Consider the following 25,968-nt stretch of genomic DNA (forward strand, 5'->3'; position numbering starts at 1 on the left):
GCCTGCACGAATTCTGGTTTCTCGTGAACGTGCCGGGACCCAAGGTAGGGGAGATAGACGTCCGAGAGGACGCTGGTCGGTCGCCGCGCAGTCCCGTGGATTTTTCCACGCGACACGCGGCGAACCGTTCCCCTCGTTTAGGATAGGGACTTAGAGCTAGCTTAGGCGAGCCCGAGGAGCGCGGCGTGCCGTGAGCCAGGCCGATTCGAGCGTCCAGATGCGTCGAGAAGCGCCCATTCATGCGGTCTTAATAAATAATGGGATGCGGCGTACGTCCGAACCAATAAGGACCACAAGCCGCACTTACGTCATGGAAAACCCCGTATTGATCGAGCTATAGGCCAATGGGGTTCACCGCCGCAACGGTGCCACTTGCCTCGTTCTGGCGGCGAATTCGAACGCTATCGAGCGACCGCCCCTGTCCGCTGAACCCGGGAAACTATGAACTATCACCGGTCGTTGTACCGTTCTTCCGTGAACACCCCCCTTCCCGGCCCACCGGTTGGCTCCAGGACGAATCGTTTCGTCTTTTGATGGCACCCGACGGTATTTAGTTTATTGGTAAAACCGCCGGGGATCCCCGGGCCGTTCCGTTACGCGGTTCCGGGACGTTAACCGTAACAGTCGACGACATTGACGAAGTTTCTCCGAGTTGGTACGCTGCCCGAAAATTCAACAACCCCCTCGCACCCCGGCCGAGTTTTGGACCGTGCTCCCCGGGATCCGGAGTTTAACCGGCGCTCGTAAAAACTTCCGGACTACCTAGTTCCTGGCCGCAATTTAAATTTAGCACGACGCCCCCGGCCGTGCCCTCCGCCTCGAAATTAGAAACAACCCTCGCGCGAGATATGGAAAGTTTGAATGAAAAGTCAGGGACAAGGAGTTGGCCGTTTGGATTAATCGCGGTGGTCTGCACCGCGGTGTGTGTCTCTGGCTTTCTGGAGAAATAAAAACAACTCGGTCGGCACGTCTAACGGTGCCCCAGCAATTCAGTTTCACAAATAAATTATGGCAAATTTATTCACTCGAAGTAACAAAAGAACGATACGGGCACGACGGATCAGTAGAATCAGTCTGCTCTGGGTCAGACGGCCCGAATCTACTCGCGCTGCTGAAAGTAGTACATGCCCGCTCTGATCAGACACGAACCCTTCCTCGATCGACGATCTTGATCTCATTTTAGTGTTTTTATTGTATATATATAAAATTTCGTTTAATTTTTCCAGTAGAATGAAAATTGCAAAATTAAAAGTATTATCCAATTGTCGCTTTGTCACGGGAATTTTTTTATTCAAAGAATGGTTAGCGATTTTATTTTAATTTTGCTGGCTACTCGCGCATTAAACGTCGATCGATCAAGGCAATAATATTAAAATAATCCTGCCAACCACTGCCGCCAGTAGACTCTGCCAGCCTGTTTCGTGTATCCGTTTTTATGATACACAATGTACGGGCACGCATGATTAATGATACCTGGAGCGACGCCAGAGATGCTCGGTGGTCGGTTATACGGACGCTTGGTATCGCATTTAAATTAATGTTAAGCGAGTCGGCATTAACACCGATTAATTATTTGTTCAGCGTGACAAGTACATTTCACTGTGAAATCATAAATAACATATATTTGTCTCCTTGAACATGAACCTGACTTTGATTCCAGCTCCATTTACAATCGGTTGCACAGCTTCTTAGTATAAAATCAAATTTACAAAGTAGTGTTATTTTACACGCAGCAATTGTATCGTGGTGCATCCACCCGCACGATTATGTTTTATTTATATTAATTACGTTAGAGTAAACGTGTTAAATCATACAAGATCGAACGGTGTGCGATACATATATATACAATTAGTCTTTAAGAGTATTACGCTATTAAATATTAATGCTTGCGGTGTGGCCGAATATTATGTTAACTTAAAACAAAGATTGTAATTAATAGAATTTTGGCACGATACGATGGCGTGACGTTCGCTGGCAAACTTCTATAAATAAGACTCTAAAATGAAATTATCTACACGGAGCTATAAATCGTTAATGAGTTTTTCAGCACAAGGACAATTTTTCTGATACTTTATTTAAGGTGTGACTCGTTCATCAATACTGTCCCAGTCGTGTTTCAGAATTTGTGATATTGTATTTACATAAGATATTATTATCTACAATTGTAGTGATTATGCTTCTGTTACATAACTGTATGTAACCATTGTAACCATTGTAACCTTTTAATCGTATTGGTCCTATTTTAAATAAATTAAAATGCGATTCAACTCACTCTTGTTGAGATCTTCATATTACACACGTCAACGTGTGTGTAATATGGATTATACATACATCGTATACGTGCTCGATGTTTTATCTTCACTGGATCAGTTTCCATATACACAAATTTATCATAGTTCACCATAAACTGTGAAAATTGGTGTAGTATAACTTAAGTGTATAACGACGTATAAAGTTCCATTGCATTTTTTCTCTATGCTTCTTACGAGATATAAATTTGTGTAGAATTTTCCATTAAAATGTGCAATTTGAGAAATTGATTAATATAATAATATAAAATATAATTAAAAAAGGAGGGCGTTAAAAAAGAAAGTCTACAACGTTTACTCCACGTGTTGGCATACCCCGTAGGAAACAGTGTATCAATTCAGTCAAAATTTTATCAAAAACATGTAAATTCTATCAAGTGACCATTTACTAGGTATTTATCTATGTAAAAATTAGTTCTCTATATAAATTTAAAACATTTCTGTTTATCGTGTGGTATCCTCGTTTTGAACAATATCGAGTCAGCTCGATACTGAGTATTTAAGAGAGGCATATATCCAAATACCTGAAATAAAAAATGAATATTCCCACATTTCTAAAACACATGCAGTTCCACTTACAGACACTCAGAAATTATGAATTAACATATATTTAAAACATTTCCAGTGAATTCAATCATCGATACTAATAAAAGGTACTTACCTGAGAGAAGAAATTAATGCACTTGTGCCTCTCCTGGAAATGGGTATCATCCTCTGATAGAGAAACTGGACAGCCAGGACATCTGAAAGTCCAACGTGATGTAACCTGAGAATACAGAAAAGCGGAATATTATTTATCAATCGTAATAGGGAACGTAGAACGAGTCGCGTGATAGTGTTTCACTAACCTTGACGGGTGGTTTCCTTGTGATGTGAGATATGAGGAAATTCATGGCAATATCCTCGCAATTCATGTATTCGTCAACCTTATCTCGTATGGCTTGCGGTAGCCAATGAGTGTACAGATATGTGTAATGTTTATGAATGAACGCGGCTCCGGTTAAAACCATCGATAACTCGCATGAGTAATTCGAATTATAGTTCCAAGCATTATGGTAATTCTGGTCCCATGCGTGAAAGCGACCGGGGAACCCGACTACACGATCTCGATGTTCTCTCCATACTCTGCAGATATTAAAATCATTAACTTTAGTCTCTTAAATTCTAATAACCACATACAAATAAATTACCTGAATCCAAACATAATCTCATCGTGCCTCAAATGAGCATCATCATCGACTGAAAGAACGGCTTCCGTTTCGATGGCATCAAATGGCAGAAATCTATTGTTTAAACTATTCCTCGAAGCCTTTATGACCTATATAAAGAAATGTTCACTCATGAAAATCGACGGAGTCTTTTTTGTAGAATATCAAGTCTTACATGAATTGGAACTCCAATATCTGGCCATTTTAAGTCTTCCATTGGTGGTTTTGGGCTGTTCCATACCACGAGAACTTTATTTAAATACGGCAATCCATAAAGCCGCGCCAAAGAGTTAATCAGGACCTGTTCTCGTTCGTAACTTAACATCACGATTGTAAACTGTTCTCTTGGATAATTCCCACCCAAAGCTTCGCTGAATTCTTTGCCTGCGCCACCTGCACCTTTGCCAATTGGTCTGAATCCCACTTCAGATCCTATAATTTAATCAATAACAATGAAGGTTTTCTCTTGCAACAGGAGCAACGCTCTATTTACTAGAAATGTGCAAGAACCCGAAAATATCGGGTCAGGACAGGTCGAAAATTTTATTCAAGACGGGAACTGATGTCTTCCCAACATTTTCAGGTTCTCGCACGTCTCTACTATTTACCAAGAAATTTGGCATCACTGGGAAGAACAGTGTCGAAAGGCAGCTGCGGGTACAAATAAAATGGGTCCACCCAGTCGTTCCAGATCTCATGGCCTTGAAGTAGTATCGTGGTATAGTTTCTCTTAAAAGCAGGAGACGGATAAGGTGGCTCCAAAGGACCCAAACTTTCTTCCGCTTCCGGCTCGGAAATAATGGCATCAGACTTTAAAGGCTGAAGAAATACAAAACATTTATAGACAATAGCCGACTAGACACTGCAATTGTAACGCTTACCACAAAGCTTTCGTTAAAGACACTTGGACTGGCAGTTTGTGGTGCTGGTAACGGAGGTATACCAAGTCGATCCCTGATAACTGCAACAATAGTATCTACTGCACCCTGTGCTGTGCTTAGATACCGTTCCCATATCAGCCTGCCTTGTCTACGCATACTCAACAGATCAGTGTCAGGCACAGCTCGCAGCAGGAAGTGCATTTCCGTTACTCTAGCCTTGGGCAAAAATATTGCAGCTCTGCGCCAACTGATTACTTCGCTGTAACTCAATACGATTTGATCGCCGCCTAAGAAAACTGGGATAGACCCGGACCGCAGAGCTTCGTATAATCTAGCTTGCATGTAGGACGTAGTTACAAACGAAGCGTTGCTAGGAGCTAGAATTAAGGCAAACGTAGACTCTCTTAAAATTGCTTTCCTCGACGAATCAGTTCCGCAGAGAGACCAATCAAGAATTTTGACACTTTTTTCCTCCGAAGCCGGTATGCACTCAAACTGAATGAAGAATTTGTCCAAGGTCATTCCTGTACTCATTTCCTTAAGATGCTGGATAATGAAAGAATCAAGATTATTCTCGTCGACGAATAATCTCTCCAGATCCACATCGGCGTCATCTATTTGATTCGCCATGGTGGTTGCTCTCAGAGGTCTCATTTCTCCTTGAAAAGACAGCAGATATTTCCTCCTTGCTGGTAACATTTGAGCACATTCTTGCCAAACATCGCCACCTGGAGGTCCCAAAATGGGTGGAACAACCAGATCAAAACCTTCGTTAAATTGATTTCTATAAAACGTTGATTGCACTTTTATAGCTCTGCCGGTGTCCACACCACTAAAAATATCCCCGGATTCCATGGATAGATCCCTCCGTGCGAGGTTTAATAAAATGTGATTTCTACCATCTCCACCCCAATATGGAAGTGCGTGCAATTTATTTACATCCACGAGATTTCTGTGTTTCTTGTCAACCTTTTGTTGAGTAGAGTGGGCTTCTCCTATGAGTAGTATGTATATACAAGCCTCAGCTGCGTTTGCAGTAAGATGTGGATTGTATCCTATTGAACAGAAACATATGTCTTAGCTCGTAACGTACAGAAATATTAATGATCATATGACTGCGTACCCAATGTTTGTTTTATGGTAGTTTTTAAAAAGCCGTCGACGTCCCAGCCCGGATTTATTACCGAGTATTGATCTGGATCATATAAATAAACTGGAAATCCACTTGTTAGTGCACAACGACTATGATCAAAACAATTGTACATTTTGCAGGAATACGATGTAGAACTAGGTAATACAACAGGAACAGAATCCATTAGTATACGCTTGGGAGGTGCCAATTCCGGCGTATTCCTCTCCACTGCTTCCCTCTGAGCTACTTGTGCCTGTTCGACACTGATCTTCAATCGATCAAGATCTGTTTGTTGATGGAGCAGCTCTTGCTTCAATTCGTCTATCTTTTGAGTTAAACTATTGATCTCTACCTGAAGCCTTTGTCTCTTTGCACTCAAGTCCCTAAGCTCGTTATTTACAGAAACTTTAATACGCAGCAGCTCTTCGATTCGCATTTTCAACTGAGAAGCTTTCATAGAAGTGAAATCTTCGAAAGCCTCCAATGTGGAAAATGTACGGTAAATATCTCTGTCCGGCGAATCAGACTCTACCTGTAGTACAAAACATATTGTAACAACTTGCATTAGATATTTCTGAATATTTAAGAATGACCGTTACCTTTGACAAGTAATAATGAGTAAATAGCGGTACAATAAATAAAACTGCGGAAGTTAGCAAAATGATCCTGGACAACTTCATATGTGTTATCCAATGCCGGAATTCTCTTCCACTTCCATTTTGATGGTACAATGGAATAAATTCGAACATGCTTCCCCCCATTGCAATTGTTACAAACTGCTATTCATGATTACTTAAACCTCAATCCAGTGAAGATAATTCATAGTCACTTGGTAGATTTCTGTAAGAGAAAAAAAATCAATTAAAATGTACATCCACTTTTATCCTAAAATAATTGTAGTATGTACAAACGATTATTCGATTCCTAAACAATGCGTTATGTATAAAAACAATAAGGTATCTCTCACCGATAACAGAATAACTGGAGAATTTCGACTGGCATCGCTGATCAGTAACCTCGCAAGAGAATCACTCTCCGCTCGTTTTCCTGGCAACCATAACCCGCGTTCATTACAGGTGCATCATTATTGAAAAATATTTCAGGAATTCATTTTATTCTGTGCACACACACCCAATAAGATCCGTGTGCCGATCGAAATACACAACGATAGTTGTCAGAGTCGCGGAAACATCGCATCCATTTCACGGACAACATTTAGGTTACCAATTCAGAAGCAACATCGGTATCAGCATTGCTCCGATTACGTATTAATGTTTATCCGTTCGACTGGCAGCGTACTACGGTCTTTCAAGTTTACGGTACGATTATTTACACGCGATGGTCTAGCAGTGTCTAGCGTTTACGACAACACTCTGTTGTTGTTGTTGTATCGGTGCAGCTCGGATATCACGATTCATTGTCAGTCGAACAACACATAAAAAAAGAACACTGCATCGATGCCACCGACCGCCGAGCTGAATTACGTGATGCTCTCGACGATTATTTCTTCTTTTAGACAGTCCCGCGGTCAAACGCGCGGCCCGAGAAATTAAACGTGTACCGTTTCAAAAAACCCGCGACATTGTCCTCGAAATAGTTTTCCATTGACAACGTCTGGTGGCATTGCTTCTAGCTCCGCTGGTGTCTATTTGCATTTCTCGGAGCCTTCGCAGAACGTGCGCATGTTCATGTCAAGTGCAGTGCAAAGGAAATAATATTTTGGCTTTCGGGGGCCTAAAATTAGCTAAAATGGTGAGCGTTTCAAGAATTTCTGTGCCGTAATCGTGCAACCATCTTCGCGTATTAATCTCCGAAATGGATATCGCTGCTTTTCGACGGGCGTTAACGAAGACGTAACGAAAACGTTCCAATAACCTATCGGATTTTAACGTTAACGATTCTTTTCGCACGAAATACAAATCGGTCTGTCGCTACACATCTCGCTAAGAGAGAATTCGAGGATAATGCTCGTCTATCCTCTCGAGTGTCCGTAATACGCGCCAGTGACACACGGAAATCCTTGAACTTGGAAATATTCCGTCGATGGATCCGTACACAAAGTATCGTAACTGTTGTACACGTAACAAAGTATTGTTTGTTTGTATATCTTCCTCGAGGTCTACGTCAGTATAACGAAAGCCCTGAGATTACGTATAAATAGGTTTGCGTCGAGAGGTTCTGTCCAAGATGGTGTGCAAACGAAAAATGAACTATAATTTTTTTTTGTCTCTGACCGTGTCATATTTGTGTCAAGGTTTTGTTGTACTGAAATCTCGTGTTTCGTTCTCGTTGCAGAATAAGTTGAAGGTCTCGCAAAGAGACAAAGTTAAAAAATTCATTACTTGTACACAAACTGGAGAACAAACAGCAATATATTGTTTGGCGCAGAATGATTGGAAGCTAGACCTGGCAAGTGATAACTATTTTCAAAATCCCGAGGCTTATTATAAAGAGCCAAGAATTTCTGTGGACAAAAAGAAATTAGAAATACTGTTCAGCCGATACCAAGGTAAGCATGGAACATTTCTAATTACTAGCAAGTAAGTTGATATTGTTATGATGTTGATTCTCTAATGACTTCAAACTTTACATCTTACTGATTGTGATCCGGCGATTAATGTAGATCCAAATGAACCAGACAAGATCACAGCAGACGGAATAATGAAATTTTTAGACGATTTGGGTTTGAGTCCTGAAAGCAAATTAGTACTAATCATTGCTTGGAAATTCAGGGCAGAAACTCAATGTGAATTTACTAAAGAGGAATTTATGAATGGCATGATGGATTTAGGGTAATTTGAAAAAACTCCTTGTTTTCCTCTTTTGTACAGTATATCAAAGTTAATATTGCATATAATCTAAGAAAAAATAATCGAAATTATTATTTCAGTGTGGACAGTATAGATAAATTAAAAGCTCGTTTAAGTAGTTTAGAAAATGAATTAAGAGATCCTCACAAATTTAAGGATTTTTATCATTTTACATTCAATTATGCAAAAAATCCAGGGCAGAAGGGCTTAGACCTCGATATGGCAATTGCTTATTGGAATATTGTATTAGATGATAAATTCAAGTTCCTGCCGTTATGGTGTCAATTTCTACAGGTAGAGATCTCAAAAGAATTACTGACAATCAGTCACTAAAAGATCACAGTTACAAATAGAAAATTTACATATATTTCATGCTGTTTTCTAGGAACACCATAAGAGATCAATTCCAAAAGATACATGGAATTTGTTATTAGATTTTGCGCTTATGATCAATCCTGATATGAGTAATTATGACGAAGAGGGTGCTTGGCCTGTGTTGATAGATGATTTTGTAGAGTGGGCACAGCCACGAGTTCATCAGAAAAAAGCTTTACTTATCCAATTATAAAATTGTATAATTATGTGATACTTGAACATATTTTTTTTTTTTTTTTGATAAAGCATCATCATTTTACTTTGTGTACAGATCATACTGTATTATACGATCATATTGTATAATAACCTCGTGATGTAAAAAAATTTTGCTTAAAAGGAAAAGAACATTACTTTCTTACATGTAAAAGTTAAAGCTAATTAAATCATTGTAAATCCAAATTATGTGAACTTTAAAACTTCACTAGTGCTATTGTAAGTTTAAATCTACAATATTATACATTCATCTGTACAAAGTAATATGATGTATAATCGGTTTATTCTCCAAAAGAAAAGAAGAACAAGAAAAAACGTAGTAACAGTTGAAAACGTTGCTCAATTACCAACGGTATTTGCAAGCATTAGGAGAAATAACTCATTGTGTTCCTTCTTAAAAATCTAGTTTTGAAAGGAAAAATTCAGAAAAAGATTCGTTTCTACCTTTTTGTAGATAGTAATTTCTAGAAATTGCATTATTGAAAATTGTTATTAAATGAATTTTACGATATACATAACACTTGTAACATAAATACAAAAAAACACGAAGAGAAAAACAAATCTGTATTTTAAACATAACGAAACTTTGGCACCGCTATACTTATTCTTTCATGGAGAAAGATTTGTTTCTGTTTTACTGCTACAGAGAAATATTTATATTGTAATTCTGAGATACTATAGATGTTAGGAAAAATAAATTAAGAATTTTTTTACAAGTTTAAGTTATGAGTTTCATTTATGATTGTTACAAATGAAACATGTCTGTGTTTTTAATAAGTTGAAGAAACATTACGATATTTTTAGCTTGTGATTTCGACAACAAATTTCATACAGAATCGATTGAATTTTCTTGTTGTTATTTCATTTGACAAAGTACAATGTGTGATTAATGCTTGTGTAGTTTTAGTCAAGTACACAATGAATTTTCGAAGCTACTAATCGCTTTAATTTATATATGATACAAAGAGATTGAAGAAATATAATGTAAAGATACAAAAGATATATATGTATATCTGAACTTTCTAGAAAATGTTTAAGAAATCAAAAACAATTATGCGCACGTAGGTATACTGACGTACCTTTGTGCAAAGTAGAAAATTAGCAACACGAAGATGCGTCGTCCATAAAGTTCGGATTATATTTTATAAAGAATTGTAATAGATAAAGTGAAAAAGATTCTGACTAATCTATTCATTATAAAACAAGTTCAATATAATGTCAGAAGTACGTTTATGCAATGCAACAAAATAATCCATAATCACAGAACTTATACTTCATTTAAATAATACTCTATAGTATACGTTTTGAAGTTTTAAGCTGCAGCTTTCTATTTTAGCATTGCGTAAACAAAGAATTGTAATAGTTTTAGAAACAGATTGTACATAATGTAAATAAATTTATCAGTCTTAATCTACAAAAGATGTTTGATTGAAAGATATACTCCATAATTATCACACCAAGTCATATTAAGTCACAATAAATCTTAAGCAAAACCTCTCTGGTTCTTTCAACAAAATGAACTACTTGAGCGTGTTTAAATTTTGCAATTTTTTTATTTTAATCTATTACATTCTTTTTGTAGAATGTTATGTAGATATGTTTTGTAGATATGTATGCAGAAGAAATTAAATCATCTCATTGGGTATTCTTGTTGCAAAAACTGGTACAGGAGCAAGAAAAATTACAACTACAGCATTCACTATTATCTTTGGGATATAAAAAAGCTAGCTCATACTGATCTGATTTTGTGTTGTAACATTGATTTAGTATATCCTCGACGTACCACTTGCATAAATATTGCAACTTTTCTATAGCAGTCTGCAAAATATTTTTATTATTGGTTTGTGAAATATGTTGGTATTAAAAATTTGTTTATTTGCAGAATGGGACGAACATCACAGTATAACTAGGATATGGACGATTTTATGTGAAAATATAAATAAAAATTTGCTGTGCAGTACTTTTTAACAAGAATCTTTTCCAAAAATCATATCAAATCTTTTTTACATATTTTGCGCATAAAACCACCCCTATTCTGTCTATACTACGATTTCCGCTCACCCTGCACTTGAAGATGTACCTGTGCAAGAACTAATCCTCTGCTTGACCTCGAATTCATTGTATGATTATGGGAGTCAAAAAATGTTACTGTATTGGTATTTTCTTGAAATATGAATAAGACTGTGCGGCCACAAGTGATTAGAAGCATGAACAAGTTATTGGATTTTGGGGATGCATACCATTTATGTAAAAAGTTATTTATATTTTGATATAAACCTCTTTCAATTCTTTCACGAAACACTTGAAAGGTCTGCAATGCATATAGAGAATTGTAAGGACTTGTAAAATGAAATGTTGGATTTTTAATAATTAATAATAATCATGAAATATATACCCATTCTTTCAATATACTTAATCTGTCACCACCATGTCTTAACGCTTCTTCTGTACTGAGATATGGATGAGAAACTAATCCATTTTTAACTATCCATGCATGAGTAGCATTACCTTCTACCATAGCCTCGGCTATGTAATTAGTTATTTCAGGAGTAGATTCTACATCGTATATCGACAGTCCTGTCTCGGATATTCGTTGTGCAACGAGAAGACAAATCAGAGTGCATGCTTTACTGACTATAAAGTTCAATAATAGAACATATTAACGAACACTAATAAAGTCAATAGGGGGGACATGAACTTTTTGTTACCTTTTTGTCCTGGGGGATACCGACTTTGTGAAAAGTCTTCATTGTACCAATAGATTGTGACATAATCAACATATTCTTTTACAAACGAAGGGTAGTTGTGGTCAGATGATTGTGATGATGACAAGGACATAACTCCTTGTGCAATGTTTTATTAAAAATGTACTGTGGTATTTGTAAATTTTGTGTTCGAAAACATTTTTTATGAAACTGGATGAGCCATGATGACACTCCCAAGAAATTTTGAATTTCTTTTGCAACGCCGCCCCGTGACGCGATTCATAATTAAATAGCAGAAGAAAATATGTATAAACATTATTTTTTCACAGCAAGTAATTAAATATCTAGCAGTTAAATAAAATAAGATTGAGAGAATAAGCTTCTATTAGTATATTTATTATTGATATAATCAGTCATTTCATAAAAACAGTACAATTCATTGTCAAGAAATAACTCAAGCTTTATTTCCTAATAGAAGTTCTATAGTAAAATGTAGTTCAACTAAGTGTACTTCTTACAATTACTTTTCAGTTGCAACGTTGCAACTGTAGTGCACGTAGTAGTGATCCATATTTTGTTGTTTACGTAATTTGCTGTGGAAAACAAGACCTGCTATTTCATTAAAAAAATTTAGATGTGTTCATTTTACTTTTATATATATAAGCGCATTCAGTGCTATTGCACATAACGTAAAACATGCGCCACATGTATTGTTCTTACAACGACATAAATCGAAAATACATTTTACATAAATTATGCATTGATTTGAATCACGTGTACAGTTGTAAATAATTGAATCTAATAGAATAAAATATATTCTGCAGGTGTAAAGAAAATACATATATGCATATATATATATATATATATTTACATTTAATATATTGTAAAAATGGAAAAACCTAGATGAATTTGGATGATATTCATCATGTTAGTTGAGACGAATGCTTTCGAATAACACATTGCTATTTAAAAAATTCAGTTTCTAAATTGATAACAGTTTCCGTGATACTCTGACATGTCCCTCTCCTTTCGCGCGATAGTCGTTGTAAAAATGCAGTTTCAAAACAATTACACTTTTGTCGAAACGATTGATATTTTTCTTTTTGAAAATTTATGTACACGCGCCGTCACACTTTTTTCTGGTAAATACAAATTATTTCATGTTATTGCTCTGAAGAGTTTGTCTCGGTATTTTATGGTTTTCATAAGGCAAATGATATTGCAAGTACGAATATGATTTATTTGTTTTTGTTGTTTAAGTTCAAAAGTTAAAATATTTGTCTGAAGTCGCTTCTTTTTCTTCTTCTGTTTTAAGTATCAGTAAAATTGTATTTTCCTAAATGTATAATACATCCGAATAACTTGACAGAAATGCCTCCTGTCAACATAGAGCTGCACTGGAAACTGTTTTACATAATTAGTCTCCTCTCATCAGGACGTCAGATTCTTTTTCATTTTTTCTTATCATATCTGAAATACATTATTATATATAGTTACACGAATGTTCAAATTGAAGCACAATATGCTTACCAGTGATCAAAATGATCTGTACGAAGTCGGATAACGCGATGGTATACTTGAGGTAATATGATTCGACAAATGTTCCCATCCCAGGTTCCTTGCGATTTCTATGCATTTCTCGTCGATTTCTTTCAGAGGTTTCTCTTCGTAATAACGCATCAGTAACTTCAAGTAGCGACCGTAATGATTGTTGACGTGGGCATGCCACAGAGAAAGCATAATGACCTGTAAGAAATTGCTCATTTTCACTCGGAACCTTCCAGATAATCATCGAGAAGAAACAATACACCTAACCTTCCGATTATAGGTTACTTTTTTTACTTCGGACTAATTGTTTACAAATTTTGTATTTCTAGTTTCTATCAAATGAATTACATATAGCTTCATATTTTTGTGATTTTATAAACGGACTGATATTTTTCGCTTTTCATTTCTATTTTATTTTGAAATGAATGAATTTAATTAAATAACTGACTGAACTATGTATATTTTGTGTAAATCGGGGGGAGGGGGCTATATATAGGTTTATTCTATTTTTTTACCTTGCTATCGGTTGGTTCAGCGAACTTCTGCACTTCTTGCCAATGATTTGTAACGCTCTCTAATAAATGTTCGAACGATTGACGGTCTCCCTCTCCTTTCTTCATGTTGTGTACGTATAATCGTGCCAGTGCACATCCTTTCTTCACTAACGCTTCTATCAAACTGCTCTTCTGTTTCTCCATGGTAGCTTTGATTTTCGCTGCATCGGCACGCTGGTCGTTCTTCAGGCCGTAATACGCTAACAGTTTATCCTGATCTATGTTGGTGATCACGGAGTCAGCGACGGTTATTATTTGATTCGCGAGAGAAACACTGCTTTCTGAAAGATCATCATGTGGCACGTGACGACGGGCCTCCGGGGAATCCAATGAAGTCAACATGGCAATGTGAACGGGTAAATGATCCGAAAATAGAGTCTTCAGTTCTCCATACAGCAAATTCGCGTATTCCCCAGGTTCTATCATTAAAAAACATAAATTAGTCATGTTGATCGAATCGAAAACAAATACGTACATTTGTGTTGCAAACGATTGACAAAAATGCACTTAAAAGTTGACAAAACATGTACACCATTCGATAATGAGTCATTAATAAAATTGGGACATAGGAAAAAATCCTTTCAGTATCACAAAGAGCTGTAATAAATATTGAATATAAGTCACAAGGAAGAAATGTCAGTATGTACATGCGTTGGAATAAAATGGCTGAAAATATAGATACAGTCGTCCAATTATTCAACTATATAGGAGTCTAAAACATAAACCATGGAATGGTTTTCCTTCAAGCTGTAACTTACTCGTGGATGGCGCTATTTGTAGAATTGAAACCGGAAAGAGAAACAAAAAGTTTATATGAACATAATAATGAAATTGCTGATGTAAAATACTTCTACATGAAATACGATCGTATGTAAATCGTATGTAAATCATATGAAATTCAGTGGAAATTTGATTACCCAGCTTTCCCAGCCAATTGCATTTTAAGTCTCTGAGTGCTTCATTGTATTCGTCCCATTTGGTAGTCCGCTCCTTGTCCGTCTTATTTGTGGCATTGCTACTCTTCTTGCCCGGCTCAGATAAAATGTATTTGAACGTGTGACAGTCCACTTTCTTTACGACATCGTCTTTACAGAATGTCAATGTACCCTGCAGGTAACTACCCAAGGTAGCACCCTTAGAAATTCTTAAAAAGAAGTGAACAGATGAAAATCAATTAGTCTTGAGTTAGTTGTTCTCAGACGTTGTATTAAGTATTTTCACTACTATGACGCGTTATAGGAAAAAGCCAAAGATAAGAAAACAAAAGTGACAAAACGAAGCCTCTATTAAGTGGAAAAATGATCGCACAGCATTGAAAGCATCAAATAACTCAATATACATACATAGTGGGTGCTACGAAATGAACAGATGTGTACCAAATGTTGTAAGCCAAGTATTATAGTTATTACATATAGAAGATACATTTGCACTTCCAGATTTGAACATTTACAGGTGATTCTTTTCTTTATCAGTTTTATGCTATGTTATCAAAAGCTTGATTCGTAAAAAGCTGTAGGAAGACACTTCATTACATAAACTACTTTTCATGCAATGACTTGTGCTTACTAAAACTTGATATAGAATGATTTGAAAGTAGTACTCTATAGTCGTTTATCTATGCTCAAAATTGTTTTGTAATTGCAGCTGGAAAATTCGAAACTCACTTTATAACATTGTAGATTAGTATTTGAAGGCATTATCTACTTTCACAAATTATTATTGTTTTTTCACAACTACAAAGCATGTAAATGTGCAAAAATGTTTATAAAAATAATACTATAGACTCACTTGTTTTCAGTGCTGCAATGCGGGATAAAAAAAAAGAATGTTATCTTAGTAGCAACTTTAAAAGCGAATCATTTAGAATTGTTTGAACAAAGTACCGAGAAAAATAAGTTGTATACGACGAGTTTAAGAGGAGCTAACATTCTTCAAATGATAGTAATAGTATAACTTATGGAATGTAATCAACCTAACTTTTGGGTAATTACACTCAGTTTCAAAATCATAATTGTAAAGTTATCCGTGCAGTTTTTTACTTATAGGAAAAGAAAATGCTGCTACATGTACAAAAAATATTTAAAGTATCCTTATAAGTGTAATAGATCAACTTAATTCGATAAATGAAAAGTTGTCAAGTGAAATACTTACTTGCTTTCATTCGTCATAGGAGCAATGTACACAGGAAGAATATGACCAGATGGAATCGAACCTGATACCATTTTTTTGCCACCGATGATCGCTTGCGACTGATTTGCATAGACATCCAATGTAATTGGATTGCTTAATTTGTGACTTAAAAGTAGCGGCATATCTACTAATTTATCTAGTAAATCTTTCTTTTCGTGCCTGACGTGCATTTTTAATGTGTAATCGCCCTTTTCTAACTTTTGTATAACATACTGTGGAAACCATAGAAAGTTACAACTCCGTTTATCGAATTTAATTCACAATATGAATTTACCTTAGACGGATAAGCATCTCCGCAAGATATTAGCTGTTTGTTGCTATCGTAAATGGTCCACATTTGGCTCTCGTATTCGCTTTCATACAACAAATCGCTGAGCAATGCTGCGTTCGGTGTTACCTCTGTTGCTTTTGCAGAGTGGAACGTGTACGTTAATTGCAATTCGTAAATTTGTCGTGATGGTGGAATAATGTCCCGTTCTCGCAATGGAACGATCTTCACGTCAGTAGGCCTATAACATTGAAGAAAATGATAAGTTTATAGTTGAACACATAGCAAGCATGCATCCAATTTTAGAAGTACATACTTCAAGATCTGCACGGACGACTTGAGACAAATACTAGGAACCACTTCTTCGTTTCTAAGCGAACTTCGTAATTCTAGTCGGTTTATTCCATCCCCGGATTGCATTGTAAGGTTTCCACTTATCATATGAATACCATGAAATTCTATAGAATAATCGACTAACATGTCACCCAAGTTTGCCCAATATTTTGCAATAACCACTTCTAGAATCAATCCTCCCTATACGGATATTTGCAAGTTCGATTTAGTGTCGTTATATATCTATTGAGTAAATTATACTATTATAGTAACGGGCATTACCTGAACAGCAAACGGTTGAACAGTCTCAGATTGAGAAGTTATGTTAATCATTTTATTAAATTCCAGAGTCTTGCAAGACAAACGGGGCTTCAACTGAACAGTCTGAACTACGACTCGTCCAGTTTTATCCTTCTCCGTGCTCTTCAGTCTAACAACTGGATCGAATAGAATGAATTCGTCAATATTATATACCTAATATATCGTAAAAATATATTGCGAGAAATTTACCTGCCCATGTCGCGTCTTCCGGAACTAGAATGAAATGTCTGCGAATTGTATTAGGCTTGAACAGAATGTTTGAAAACGTCAAGTCTGGAAGAATGGCAGATCTTGGCAGTGATTGTGGTTGCACTACGGTAATTGGTATTTGGAACACTGGTCCTTTTGCAATGTCTGTTACATCATATGCCCTGATACTGTAAAGCGCGATTCGTATCAATACAATGTCGTATCTTAAACACATTCGATTAATTCTCTTGATTATTAACACATATACCTAGTTGTATGAACACCTTCCGGTAAATTTGAGCCATCGATTCTGACGATAAACGAGCGAGACATATGCATTAAATCAAGATGCGCCGGTTGTTGCACCCAAGATGCATCGCACACCAAAGTCAATTTCAAATTGAAAGCAATTTTCAGTGCTGGATCTATATAAGCAAACGTGATAATAAATTAAACTTAATCGACACGTACGGCACTGCAGTAACAGACATTTAAAACAGTACCTGTATTTTCGGTATTCAGGAATATAGGTTCAACGTTGACAGTGTACTCTTTTGGTCGGTCAATGATCCCGGTCCTCATGTGAATTCCTTTGGTGTTGTACCCTCCGCAGCTAACAGAAAATCTTACGTCCCTTTCAGGAGCATTACTATAAGTAATAAGACTTTCAAATGCACGCTCAACTTGTAGCAGTCCCGAACCTTGTGCAAAAGGATCCAAGTTTGGTACATAGAGAGCTGTATTTTCGAGAGCCCTTTTTATATTGTATGGAGAATAGGGGAAGTTTTTAGAAATCAGTCCCGATATAAGTACAGCTGTAATATGATTAAACTTTTGATTAGGCATTTTTATTCTCACGTAGTAATTCTAAACTTCACTAATCTTAATAATGACTACACATACCAATTGCTCCGGTTACATGCGGACTAGCCATACTTGTTCCATTCATGAGCTGGCTTTTTCTTAATGTAAAATTAGGAACACTGGTTATAGCTCCTCCCGGAGCACACACAGTTACACCAGCTCCTCCGTCAATCATTGGACCACGGGATGACCATGTGAATGGCATACCTGGCAATTTTTCCCTTAAAGAATATTCAGCCACCATCATGTCAGGCGAGACATAAGCTCCTACACTGATTATGCTGTTAGAACTAATGTCTGGAGGTGTTCCAACGGTACATAAAGCTGGCCCGAGATTTCCAGCGGATGCCACCCACGTAACTCCGTATTTATCGATCACTTCGTTCATTAATTCTCCTATTCTTCCTGTGTTTGACCAGTGCACGTGTTCTCCGTAACTCATGTTAATTATATTTATTTTCTCTTTATGTTTCATCACGTGTATCATTGCTCGCACCACCGCAGTCCCTGTTTCCATTGTGCCAATGCGGCCATCTCCGACGGTCAGTGAAATAATCTGTGCACCCGGTGCAACACCATTCAAATCTGGATTATCTGGGAAATACGCTGCCGCAATTGAAGCTACATGCGTGCCATGGCTGGCTGTAACATACAGAAATAAATTGAAGCTTTCTGTTATTTCAACGCTGGCTTTACGCGTTTAGAAAGAAGCGGTTTCATGCTATTGCAACTTACAGCATAAACTAACAATCTCTAATGTGTTCCCGTCATCGTGAACATTAATACTAATATTTAACTGATCTTCTGGTATAAGTGGTGCAAATTCTCTTGTCAAAGTATATTCTCCCAGACACACGCCAGCTTCTAAATTACCTTCCTCAGAAGTGTCAATACACGCCCTACAATAGATAATTAAAAAGATCGTATAGTGATTAACGTTTGTTGAATTTTTGTAAACATCCATGCAAATTTGAATGTAGATCCTCCATGTATCCTTACCTCCACACCTCACCATCATGGAAAAGAACACAGTCATATGTTGGTCCTGCATCAGAATATTTTTTTTCAATGTTATTTAGAACTTCAACTTTTGCTTCAAGTTCTTCTTTCTTTAGTCTTTCTTCTAAAGTCGTTATTTGTGGATTCTTTGCTTCGAATTCCTAAATATAATTATAGAGCAAAAAATTATATTAGTTTAGGCTTAATTAAAAATTACATATCCATAGAAGTTTAATTTGTTTTATAAATAAACTTGATTGTTCCTAGAAATATTGCAATGTGCAAGATATTTCACTGCTCTAACATTTCGTATAAATCGGATTACAAAATATTAAAAAATATAATCAGTGTAGGTGTTTTATAGAAGAGCTATTATGTAATGAATCAATGGCTTTACAGTAGATCAAACTGCCAAATATAAATATAGCATTAGATAGAGATCACTGTGACACATTGTGAAACCGGCCTCATTTGATTGAATGGTTTAACGTACCCACAACAACCCTATCTTTGGATCACATGATCTACAATCCTAATTACATACAATGTCTCTCCCAAGTGTACAATTTAAACAGGTCATTATAAACTGTGCATTGAATTTTAAATTTCAAGAAAATAATTAAAGATAATAAATAGAATTTAATATTAATTTCAATATTGATTTGTATGTGTGGCAAAGTATTTTATATGAAAAATGGATATGATAGCATCAAAATTAATGCAATTATATACTTGTAATTCTCTAGATGCGTCTGCAAGTGCAGTCTTTTGAGAACTATCCCAAAGTCGTTTTTTTCGTTCTAATAAGACTCTTTCTTTTAATTTCCCTGGATATAATGAATACAAATTCTTTACGCCAATGTGATATTCTCCACTAGGATTTCTCCAATTACTTGGAACCTGGAAAAGAATAATATTTCTTAAACAATCAGAATATATATTAGCTAAATGTCCACTGGTCATTGTTAATTTAATATAGATCATTTAATTTAATTGTTATTTCTGCTTCAAATATACCTTTAATTTACGACCAGTTATGCCAATTATGTATCCATCGGGTGCTTGTACAACTTTGCTGGTGTCTACATCTCCAGCTCCACTGCAGTCATACCTTTCAATAATTTTTGGTTTTCCATCTGTAGTTATCTATACGAAATAGATTTGTCATTTACTACATCATATTATTATATTAATGTTGCTATATTGTTTTTTTAATAAGCAATGAAAAACAGCAATGTCATCTTCCAAATGATATCATAATGACAAATACTAATTTCCAGATACTTAGATAAAAGAATCAAATGAGTATTGCATTCCATTTTAGTATTCAACAAATGCACCAATTTGTAGCAAAGGGAATACTATCAATAATTTGTAATACAGTAGACGCTGTCTGGATAAATTAAAAATTAAAGAAAAAATTAAAAAAAGAATAATTCATAGAACAGATATTTTTGAATTGTAATCAGAATCATAAAAAGTTTTATATTTTATGTATGAGGAAAAATGATCTGAGTATTGACGGTAAAACGATTGTAAGTATTGAACGAATTCTTTCGCAGTCATGTAATGTCCGAGAAAATGGTGAAATTTTTTTCAAATTTGAAAGGGAAAAAAACCAATGATTTGAACAGTCGTGAGGCGTGTCTGGTAAAAGCCAACGTACCTGCATACCAGGAGCCCCAGGATCAACTCCTGAATCGAAAATTGCGATGATGACTCCTCGGCCGTCATATTCGGGGTATTTGGTAAGAAATTGAGTGACACCCGTTTCTTTTTTAGGCAGAAGCCCCCAAACAGGAAAATTACAATCAATGACGTCGGCCATGTTTCAAATGCCACTGCCACCGTGACTCCAGAAAAACTATTTGAGATGTTTCCTTTGTACTGCCACAGCCTTATATATCAATCAAAAGACAGGATCTGCGCCTGCGTGCGTGTGTACACTTCAAATTTTGAGGTTAAGTTATCGGCTCACGATAGGTTAGAGCAAACTGTCACTAGCGCTGACTACACCAGAGGCGAAACCTCGCCGTTTTTCGAAAATCAGTGTCCAATGCGCAGGCGTTCGTAAGTAGATCCATCATCAATATAAACACAGACGAGGTATAGAAATAGACCAACCACTCAATGTATTTTTTTGTCCCACGTCCGCGGGGCTGTAGAGCCCCCTTGCCATTTTTGTGTCACATTCTACCGTATTGGTCGGAACTAATATTGTGGAACTAATATTACCGACGAGATGTAGGAATAGGCCAGTTAAGTCATCTCATCTTATCCTGTTTCGTGTCGCACGAAATGAAATACCGCGAGCACCGACGAGATATATATAAAGACTGCCAGCCCCTGTGTTAAACTGCGAGTCTCAAAGTGGGTGCCAGGTGGGTGCTGGGATCGGTCGGTAACGGCCCCAATGTCGAGATACTCTCGTCGGTTGTGGAACTAAGAACGTGGAACTAACACTGATCTCAAATACCAGTATCGCTAAAGATGCCGCGCTCGCTACCTAAATAGAACATTTGCGAATTACGGAAAAAACGTCAGTGACAGAGGCAATAAATGAACGTATAATGCGTAGAATGAAAATAATTATCTTTTATTGTATAATTTCATTACACTTGTAAGAAAAGTACGAAGAGATAGATAACGCGATATCGTTAACTTAAATAAATGTGGGCGTATTACAATATGCTATGAATCTTTATTCGCGACAAACGTACACGACGACAGTCAGAATAAGCATGACCGCCGTCCCAAAAATCCGCAGCCGTGAGGACGCGCTCGACAGTATGCCTCTGTTTCAGTTGCGAGGGGCAACGCTCTGACAAAAGATACATGGTCTGCCTCGACCGTTTGTTTACTTCGATTTTTCTAACACACTCTAATTGCCTTCTTATTTTCCATATTGTTCACCATTGTAATCATTATTTTATAATCGATAGTTTATAGGTGAAATTAATTAATTTGGAAATTATTGCGATATTTATAAAATAATGATTATTCAATAAAATATATTCTGTAATAGTTATAGAATTAAAAAAAAGAAAAAATACAATATACAAGTAATGACAAAATTCAATCGTTCTTATTGTGATCCGTAGTAAAAAACACTCAAAAATGAGTCCAAACACGACATCATTTGGACTGTCTTTAATGAAATTGTAATTTTTATCGTAACATTACGTATCAATGAAACTTGTTCGATTACACTCGAATTTGACCACATTTTAATCAGAAAAATCCCCTCCATTCGCTCGTCACAATTTTATGAGGATATATTGATAAATCTAAAAGTTTAAACTTTCATTCGTGCGCGATTCTCCATCCGCTTACATTGTATGTTGTCTGTCGTCGATGGGTCTTTGAATCTCGGCGCTCGGTAAAAGTAATTCGAAGCTTTATTCGAATAGAAAATACAGATAAAAGATGAAAAAATGATTCGAAGTTTGAATAAATCCGCATCGAATAAAAAAAATTATCTTTTTTCGTCGGATAAATTCTCGTCGAATAAAATTATTTATTCGATACTCGTCGAAAATTGATTATTTATAATCATTTAAATCCCGGGCGTGAGCACTCTCATTTCCTCTCTGCCTCTATGATCCAAGGAACAAAATCCGCGGGATGTTTCGGGTTGCCCTGCTTAGATGGCAGCACCGGTTCACGTCAATAAACGAAAGGGAGCATAGGAAACGCGATGTATCGCAATGTATCGTGTCAAGAGTCGCAATGTGATAGGTTATGTTTTTTAATTGTGCTCTCCAAAAAATGACACACTTGATATGGTCAACTGTTGGATACCGCTTTCACCGCACAATGTTATGTTGACAATCTGCGGTGTATAGAGGGGAGGTATTACACAAGTTCCTTTATCCAAGACATGTGCAACGTTAAAGCATGGTTGTCACTCCACGAAAGATGAAACAGGTTGCCTTTTCCGTGATTTGTATAATAATAGGTAAGTGTCATGACACTACAACAAGAACGATATTATATTTTGCTTCTGTCATTGATCAGCTATGCGTAACCAGGAAGTTTTGAACAGTATTGTCAGTATTTTCTATACTTTCTAAATGCTACATTGTGTAAACATTTCAGTGTTAGGATTCTACAAGACAGTAGTTAATCCGCAAGAAGAACAATCTTTTCATAGAGTACACCCAAGGGAGCGTAAACCTGGTGTAGGAGATGTAAATGACATTGAACCTGAGAATGAAAAGGTGCAAGACATCGAGGAAGATGCAACTTTTAACGACATCAAAGACATCGAAGAAGCAAAGACAAGGATTAGAGATTTGGAGGGAAAACTGCAGCATCTGGAGACTAAAATTGAGAACAGCGTGTCGAAGGATTTCCCGACAGTCAAGTTTCTAAATTATAAAAACCGGAAAAGAATTTTGGTCACTGGCGGAGCCGGTTTTGTAGGCTCGCACCTGGTCGACCGTTTAATGCTAGCTGGCCATGAAGTAATAGTTGTAGATAACTTTTTCACTGGGAGAAAACGCAATGTGGAACATTGGGTTGGCCACGAAAACTTCGAGCTAGTTCACCATGACATTGTTAGACCTCTCTATCTAGAAGTAGATGAAATCTACCATCTTGCCAGCCCAGCTAGTCCTCCACACTACATGCTTAATCCAGTAAAGACGATTAAAACCAATACTTTAGGCACAATAAATATATTAGGTGTGTAATACCTTTTCAGTAGGTATAGCCTATTGGAACGTACAGAGATTAAATTTATAACCTTTGACTCAGGTCTTGCAAAACGAGTAGGAGCAAGAGTTTTAATAGCTAGTACATCTGAAGTATACGGAGATCCTAATGAACACCCTCAGTCGGAAACCTACTGGGGCCATGTCAATCCCATAGGTATATACAAAAGTTATATAAAAATTTATTTCTATAAAACAAAAAATCTAACGCGACTGTTTCAGGGCCGAGAGCTTGCTACGACGAAGGCAAACGCGTAGCAGAGACACTAAGCTATGCTTACATGAGACAGGAAGGTGTTTCGGTACGCGTAGCGCGAATCTTTAACACATTCGGGCCTAGGATGCACATGAACGACGGTCGTGTGGTTTCCAACTTCATACTGCAAGCATTGCAGAATGATTCGATCACGATATACGGTAGTGGAAAACAGACACGGTCTTTCCAGTACGTATCTGATCTAGTCGACGGACTAGTAGCCTTGATGGCTTCTAACTACAGCCAGCCTGTGAATATCGGAAATCCGGTAGAGCATACGATAGAAGGTGAATAAACATTGCAGTGCAAAATTAATTCTGAAATAGAATATCACACTGATCATTTCATTCGGTTGTTTCAGAATTTGCTCTTATAATTAAAGATTTAGTCGGTACAAATAGTAAAGTAGTCGAGCTTGCCGCAGTCGAGGACGATCCTCAAAGAAGAAGGCCGGACATAACGAGAGCCAAGAAATATCTGAACTGGGAGCCGAAGGTTCCTTTAGCCGAAGGACTTAAGAAAACGATCATGTACTTCGCTAAAGAGCTGCAGAGAACGAAACACTCGCAGAGAGCTAGTTTCATGCAAACGTCGTACAAGAACGATCATGACATAGTAGAACAACTGTAGAGAGAATAGAAAGTTAACACGATTAATTGATCCACTTCTAAGAGTGGCTTGAAAGTGCCATTAAGCTATGGACCACTATGTGCCAAAATATTCCCCGTCCAAATTGAATTCCGTATAATTTTTTACATCGACTGGTACATGATCCTCGTTTTTTAAACGTCGGGGACGTTTATGTCTCATACTTACGTTTCTTAATTTTATTTCAGCCTCGTTAAAACTGTGTCCGTCAAGTTGTGTCCGTTGTTTTCGTTAGTTGTCGCGTACCGATATTTCTCTTGAATGGCCACAGATCGCTACTTATTTCACGACGGAATGGAGAATAATAATCGTGTTTCCGACATCGTGTATCTTTTCCGTAGAAATGTCTAGATCGCGTAACAGGCTCGCAATACTTTGTTATAAATGAGAGAAAAAAAAGCCTCGTATGATCGCTCGCCGGTGCTGGTGGAAGTTGTTCATATCCTTTCGACTTTTCGCGAGTAACTAGGATAAACTATTACGAACATTCGATATATCGTGCTGTTTTTACTTAAATGTTTCTATGTAAACCGATCCTCCTCGGACTGTACATGTTCATCGTGTTTCATCGAATTTCTTTTATTGAATTCCTGTATCGTAGATACGTAATCAATGTGCACCAGTGCGATTAGTCAATTTTTATGGAATGTTTTTCGTCATCGAATTTTTTTAGAGACATAGGAAACAGTGGTACTCAGTCGTTCCCGTTCTACGAAACGGGGAACCTCGAACGTTTGTATTATAATAGTACTCGTACTGTGTGATATGTATATGTGTATGTGTACGCGGTACACGTGTGCCGCAACTGTAATATTCGAGAGCGTGTAAACAGGAAAGTAATTTTATACTTTATGAATAACTATATGTGGGTAACAGAGTGAACAGCTTAGTGAAGACGTATTCTCGTCGTTCGTAGGCAGTTCTATCGGATTTAATTTATATACCAATAATCCGGCGGGGATGTGGCTTGCATACCCTACGCAGACATACAATACAAAATGAATGTTTACACTGCAAACCATGTTTCCACTTCCTTGTACTGAAATCAAAAAACTGCATTCGAATCAAATTCAATCCTTAAGTGGGCTTTCAATATGGACTTGAAATACGAGCGACTCGATACATTCATTTTTGTAAAAATCAATTTCAATTTTCAACATTGTAAACCTAGTGAGATAATAAAGGATTATTTAAATCATTAAATAATTACATCAATAGATGTTGAATCATTATTATAGAGCCATAGCTACCTCGATGGTCCACTTAAGGATATATGTTGATATAGTTTTCTTCAATTTATAATTTGTTGGAATGTTTCGCAAAGGAAATAAAATTTTATGCAATTCTAGTGTCTGGCAGCGTAATTTGAACAAACTTCCGGTCATTGGTAGATCGAAGAGAAAATTAGCAAAAAAAAAAAAAGAAACATAATTCAGTTCAGCACAGTCTT

At 36.7% G+C, this 25,968-nt stretch overlaps 5 protein-coding genes across 7 annotated transcripts; 2 read left to right on the top strand and 3 right to left on the bottom strand.

The window, feature by feature from the left end:
* Nucleotides 1–1,604: 1,604 nt before the first annotated feature.
* On the bottom strand, nt 1,605–7,051 carry LOC143365471 (exostosin-3-like). Of its 2 annotated transcripts, XM_076805676.1 has the most exons (11): nt 6,498–7,051; nt 6,130–6,370; nt 5,522–6,062; nt 5,008–5,453; nt 4,399–4,971; nt 4,126–4,336; nt 3,693–3,949; nt 3,500–3,627; nt 3,158–3,434; nt 2,971–3,075; nt 1,605–2,833 (listed from the first exon to the last, which is right to left on the bottom strand). In XM_076805676.1, exons 2-11 carry the CDS (start codon nt 6,289–6,291, stop codon nt 2,729–2,731), a joined length of 2,805 nt encoding a protein of 934 aa, XP_076661791.1. In that variant the 5' UTR covers nt 6,292–6,370; nt 6,498–7,051; the 3' UTR covers nt 1,605–2,728. The 2 variants fall into 2 exon arrangements, with proteins under 2 accessions (XP_076661791.1, XP_076661790.1); XM_076805675.1 differs by having other exon boundaries at nt 4,399–5,453; nt 6,498–6,992.
* Nucleotides 7,052–7,131: 80 nt separating this feature from the next.
* On the top strand, nt 7,132–9,067 carry Sccro (defective in cullin neddylation 1 domain containing SCCRO). 2 transcript variants are annotated; one of them, XM_076805692.1, is made up of 5 exons: nt 7,132–7,282; nt 7,826–8,039; nt 8,154–8,322; nt 8,421–8,634; nt 8,726–9,067. In XM_076805692.1, the coding sequence occupies exons 1-5, from the start codon at nt 7,280–7,282 to the stop codon at nt 8,906–8,908; spliced, it is 783 nt and encodes a 260-aa protein (XP_076661807.1). In that variant the 5' UTR covers nt 7,132–7,279; the 3' UTR covers nt 8,909–9,067. The 2 variants fall into 2 exon arrangements, with proteins under 2 accessions (XP_076661807.1, XP_076661808.1); XM_076805693.1 differs by lacking the exon at nt 7,132–7,282 and adding an exon at nt 7,316–7,720.
* Nucleotides 9,068–9,189: 122 nt separating this feature from the next.
* On the bottom strand, nt 9,190–11,873 carry LOC143365490 (uncharacterized). The gene is made up of 4 exons (XM_076805709.1): nt 11,637–11,873; nt 11,324–11,562; nt 11,009–11,239; nt 9,190–10,746 (listed from the first exon to the last, which is right to left on the bottom strand). The coding sequence occupies exons 1-4, from the start codon at nt 11,764–11,766 to the stop codon at nt 10,564–10,566; spliced, it is 783 nt and encodes a 260-aa protein (XP_076661824.1). The 5' UTR covers nt 11,767–11,873; the 3' UTR covers nt 9,190–10,563.
* Nucleotides 11,874–12,008: 135 nt separating this feature from the next.
* Nucleotides 12,009–20,983, bottom strand: LOC143365467 (tripeptidyl-peptidase 2-like). The gene is made up of 17 exons (XM_076805668.1): nt 20,566–20,983; nt 19,917–20,045; nt 19,632–19,799; nt 18,900–19,060; nt 18,636–18,799; nt 17,940–18,542; nt 17,540–17,851; nt 17,305–17,461; nt 17,037–17,224; nt 16,809–16,963; nt 16,510–16,727; nt 16,200–16,434; nt 15,887–16,137; nt 14,653–14,879; nt 13,697–14,154; nt 13,164–13,379; nt 12,009–13,103 (listed from the first exon to the last, which is right to left on the bottom strand). Exons 1-16 carry the CDS (start codon nt 20,725–20,727, stop codon nt 13,170–13,172), a joined length of 3,798 nt encoding a protein of 1,265 aa, XP_076661783.1. The 5' UTR covers nt 20,728–20,983; the 3' UTR covers nt 12,009–13,103; nt 13,164–13,169.
* A 1,589-nt stretch (nt 20,984–22,572) lies between these two features.
* Nucleotides 22,573–25,864, top strand: Uxs (UDP-xylose synthase). Its single transcript, XM_076805685.1, has 5 exons — nt 22,573–22,857; nt 22,998–23,585; nt 23,658–23,771; nt 23,837–24,157; nt 24,232–25,864. Exons 1-5 carry the CDS (start codon nt 22,797–22,799, stop codon nt 24,498–24,500), a joined length of 1,353 nt encoding a protein of 450 aa, XP_076661800.1. The 5' UTR covers nt 22,573–22,796; the 3' UTR covers nt 24,501–25,864.
* Nucleotides 25,865–25,968: the final 104 nt, after the last annotated feature.

This window comes from Halictus rubicundus, chromosome 2 (genome assembly GCF_050948215.1).
Source record: "Halictus rubicundus isolate RS-2024b chromosome 2, iyHalRubi1_principal, whole genome shotgun sequence".
NCBI classification, from domain to species: domain Eukaryota; kingdom Metazoa; phylum Arthropoda; class Insecta; order Hymenoptera; family Halictidae; genus Halictus; species Halictus rubicundus.

Excerpts from the sequence above, each read along its gene's own strand:
- LOC143365467 (XM_076805668.1), bottom strand. The coding sequence starts at position 20,727 with ATGGCCGACGTCATTGATTGTAATTTTCCTGTTTGGGGGCTTCTGCCT. Across the intron at positions 20,046-20,565 it reads CTGGGGCTCCTGGTATGCAG|ATAACTACAGATGGAAAACC; the intron begins GTACGTTGGCTT and ends TATTTCGTATAG. Across the intron at positions 16,138-16,199 it reads GAGATGCTTATCCGTCTAAG|TATGTTATACAAAAGTTAGA; the intron begins GTAAATTCATAT and ends TGGTTTCCACAG.
- LOC143365490 (XM_076805709.1), bottom strand. The coding sequence starts at position 11,766 with ATGTCCTTGTCATCATCACAATCATCTGACCACAACTACCCTTCGTTT. Across the intron at positions 11,240-11,323 it reads TAAGTATATTGAAAGAATGG|ACCTTTCAAGTGTTTCGTGA; the intron begins GTATATATTTCA and ends TATGCATTGCAG. Across the intron at positions 10,747-11,008 it reads GAGGATTAGTTCTTGCACAG|ACTGCTATAGAAAAGTTGCA; the intron begins GTACATCTTCAA and ends AATATTTTGCAG.
- LOC143365471 (XM_076805675.1), bottom strand. The coding sequence starts at position 6,291 with ATGGGGGGAAGCATGTTCGAATTTATTCCATTGTACCATCAAAATGGA. Across the intron at positions 3,950-4,125 it reads CAGTGATGCCAAATTTCTTG|GATCTGAAGTGGGATTCAGA; the intron begins GTAAATAGTAGA and ends ATTAAATTATAG. Across the intron at positions 3,076-3,157 it reads CAAGGAAACCACCCGTCAAG|GTTACATCACGTTGGACTTT; the intron begins GTTAGTGAAACA and ends CTGTATTCTCAG.
- Uxs (XM_076805685.1), top strand. The coding sequence starts at position 22,797 with ATGGTTGTCACTCCACGAAAGATGAAACAGGTTGCCTTTTCCGTGATT. Across the intron at positions 23,586-23,657 it reads AGGCACAATAAATATATTAG|GTCTTGCAAAACGAGTAGGA; the intron begins GTGTGTAATACC and ends CCTTTGACTCAG. Across the intron at positions 24,158-24,231 it reads GGTAGAGCATACGATAGAAG|AATTTGCTCTTATAATTAAA; the intron begins GTGAATAAACAT and ends CGGTTGTTTCAG.
- Sccro (XM_076805692.1), top strand. Across the intron at positions 8,040-8,153 it reads ACTGTTCAGCCGATACCAAG|ATCCAAATGAACCAGACAAG; the intron begins GTAAGCATGGAA and ends CGATTAATGTAG. Across the intron at positions 8,323-8,420 it reads AATGGCATGATGGATTTAGG|TGTGGACAGTATAGATAAAT; the intron begins GTAATTTGAAAA and ends TTATTATTTCAG.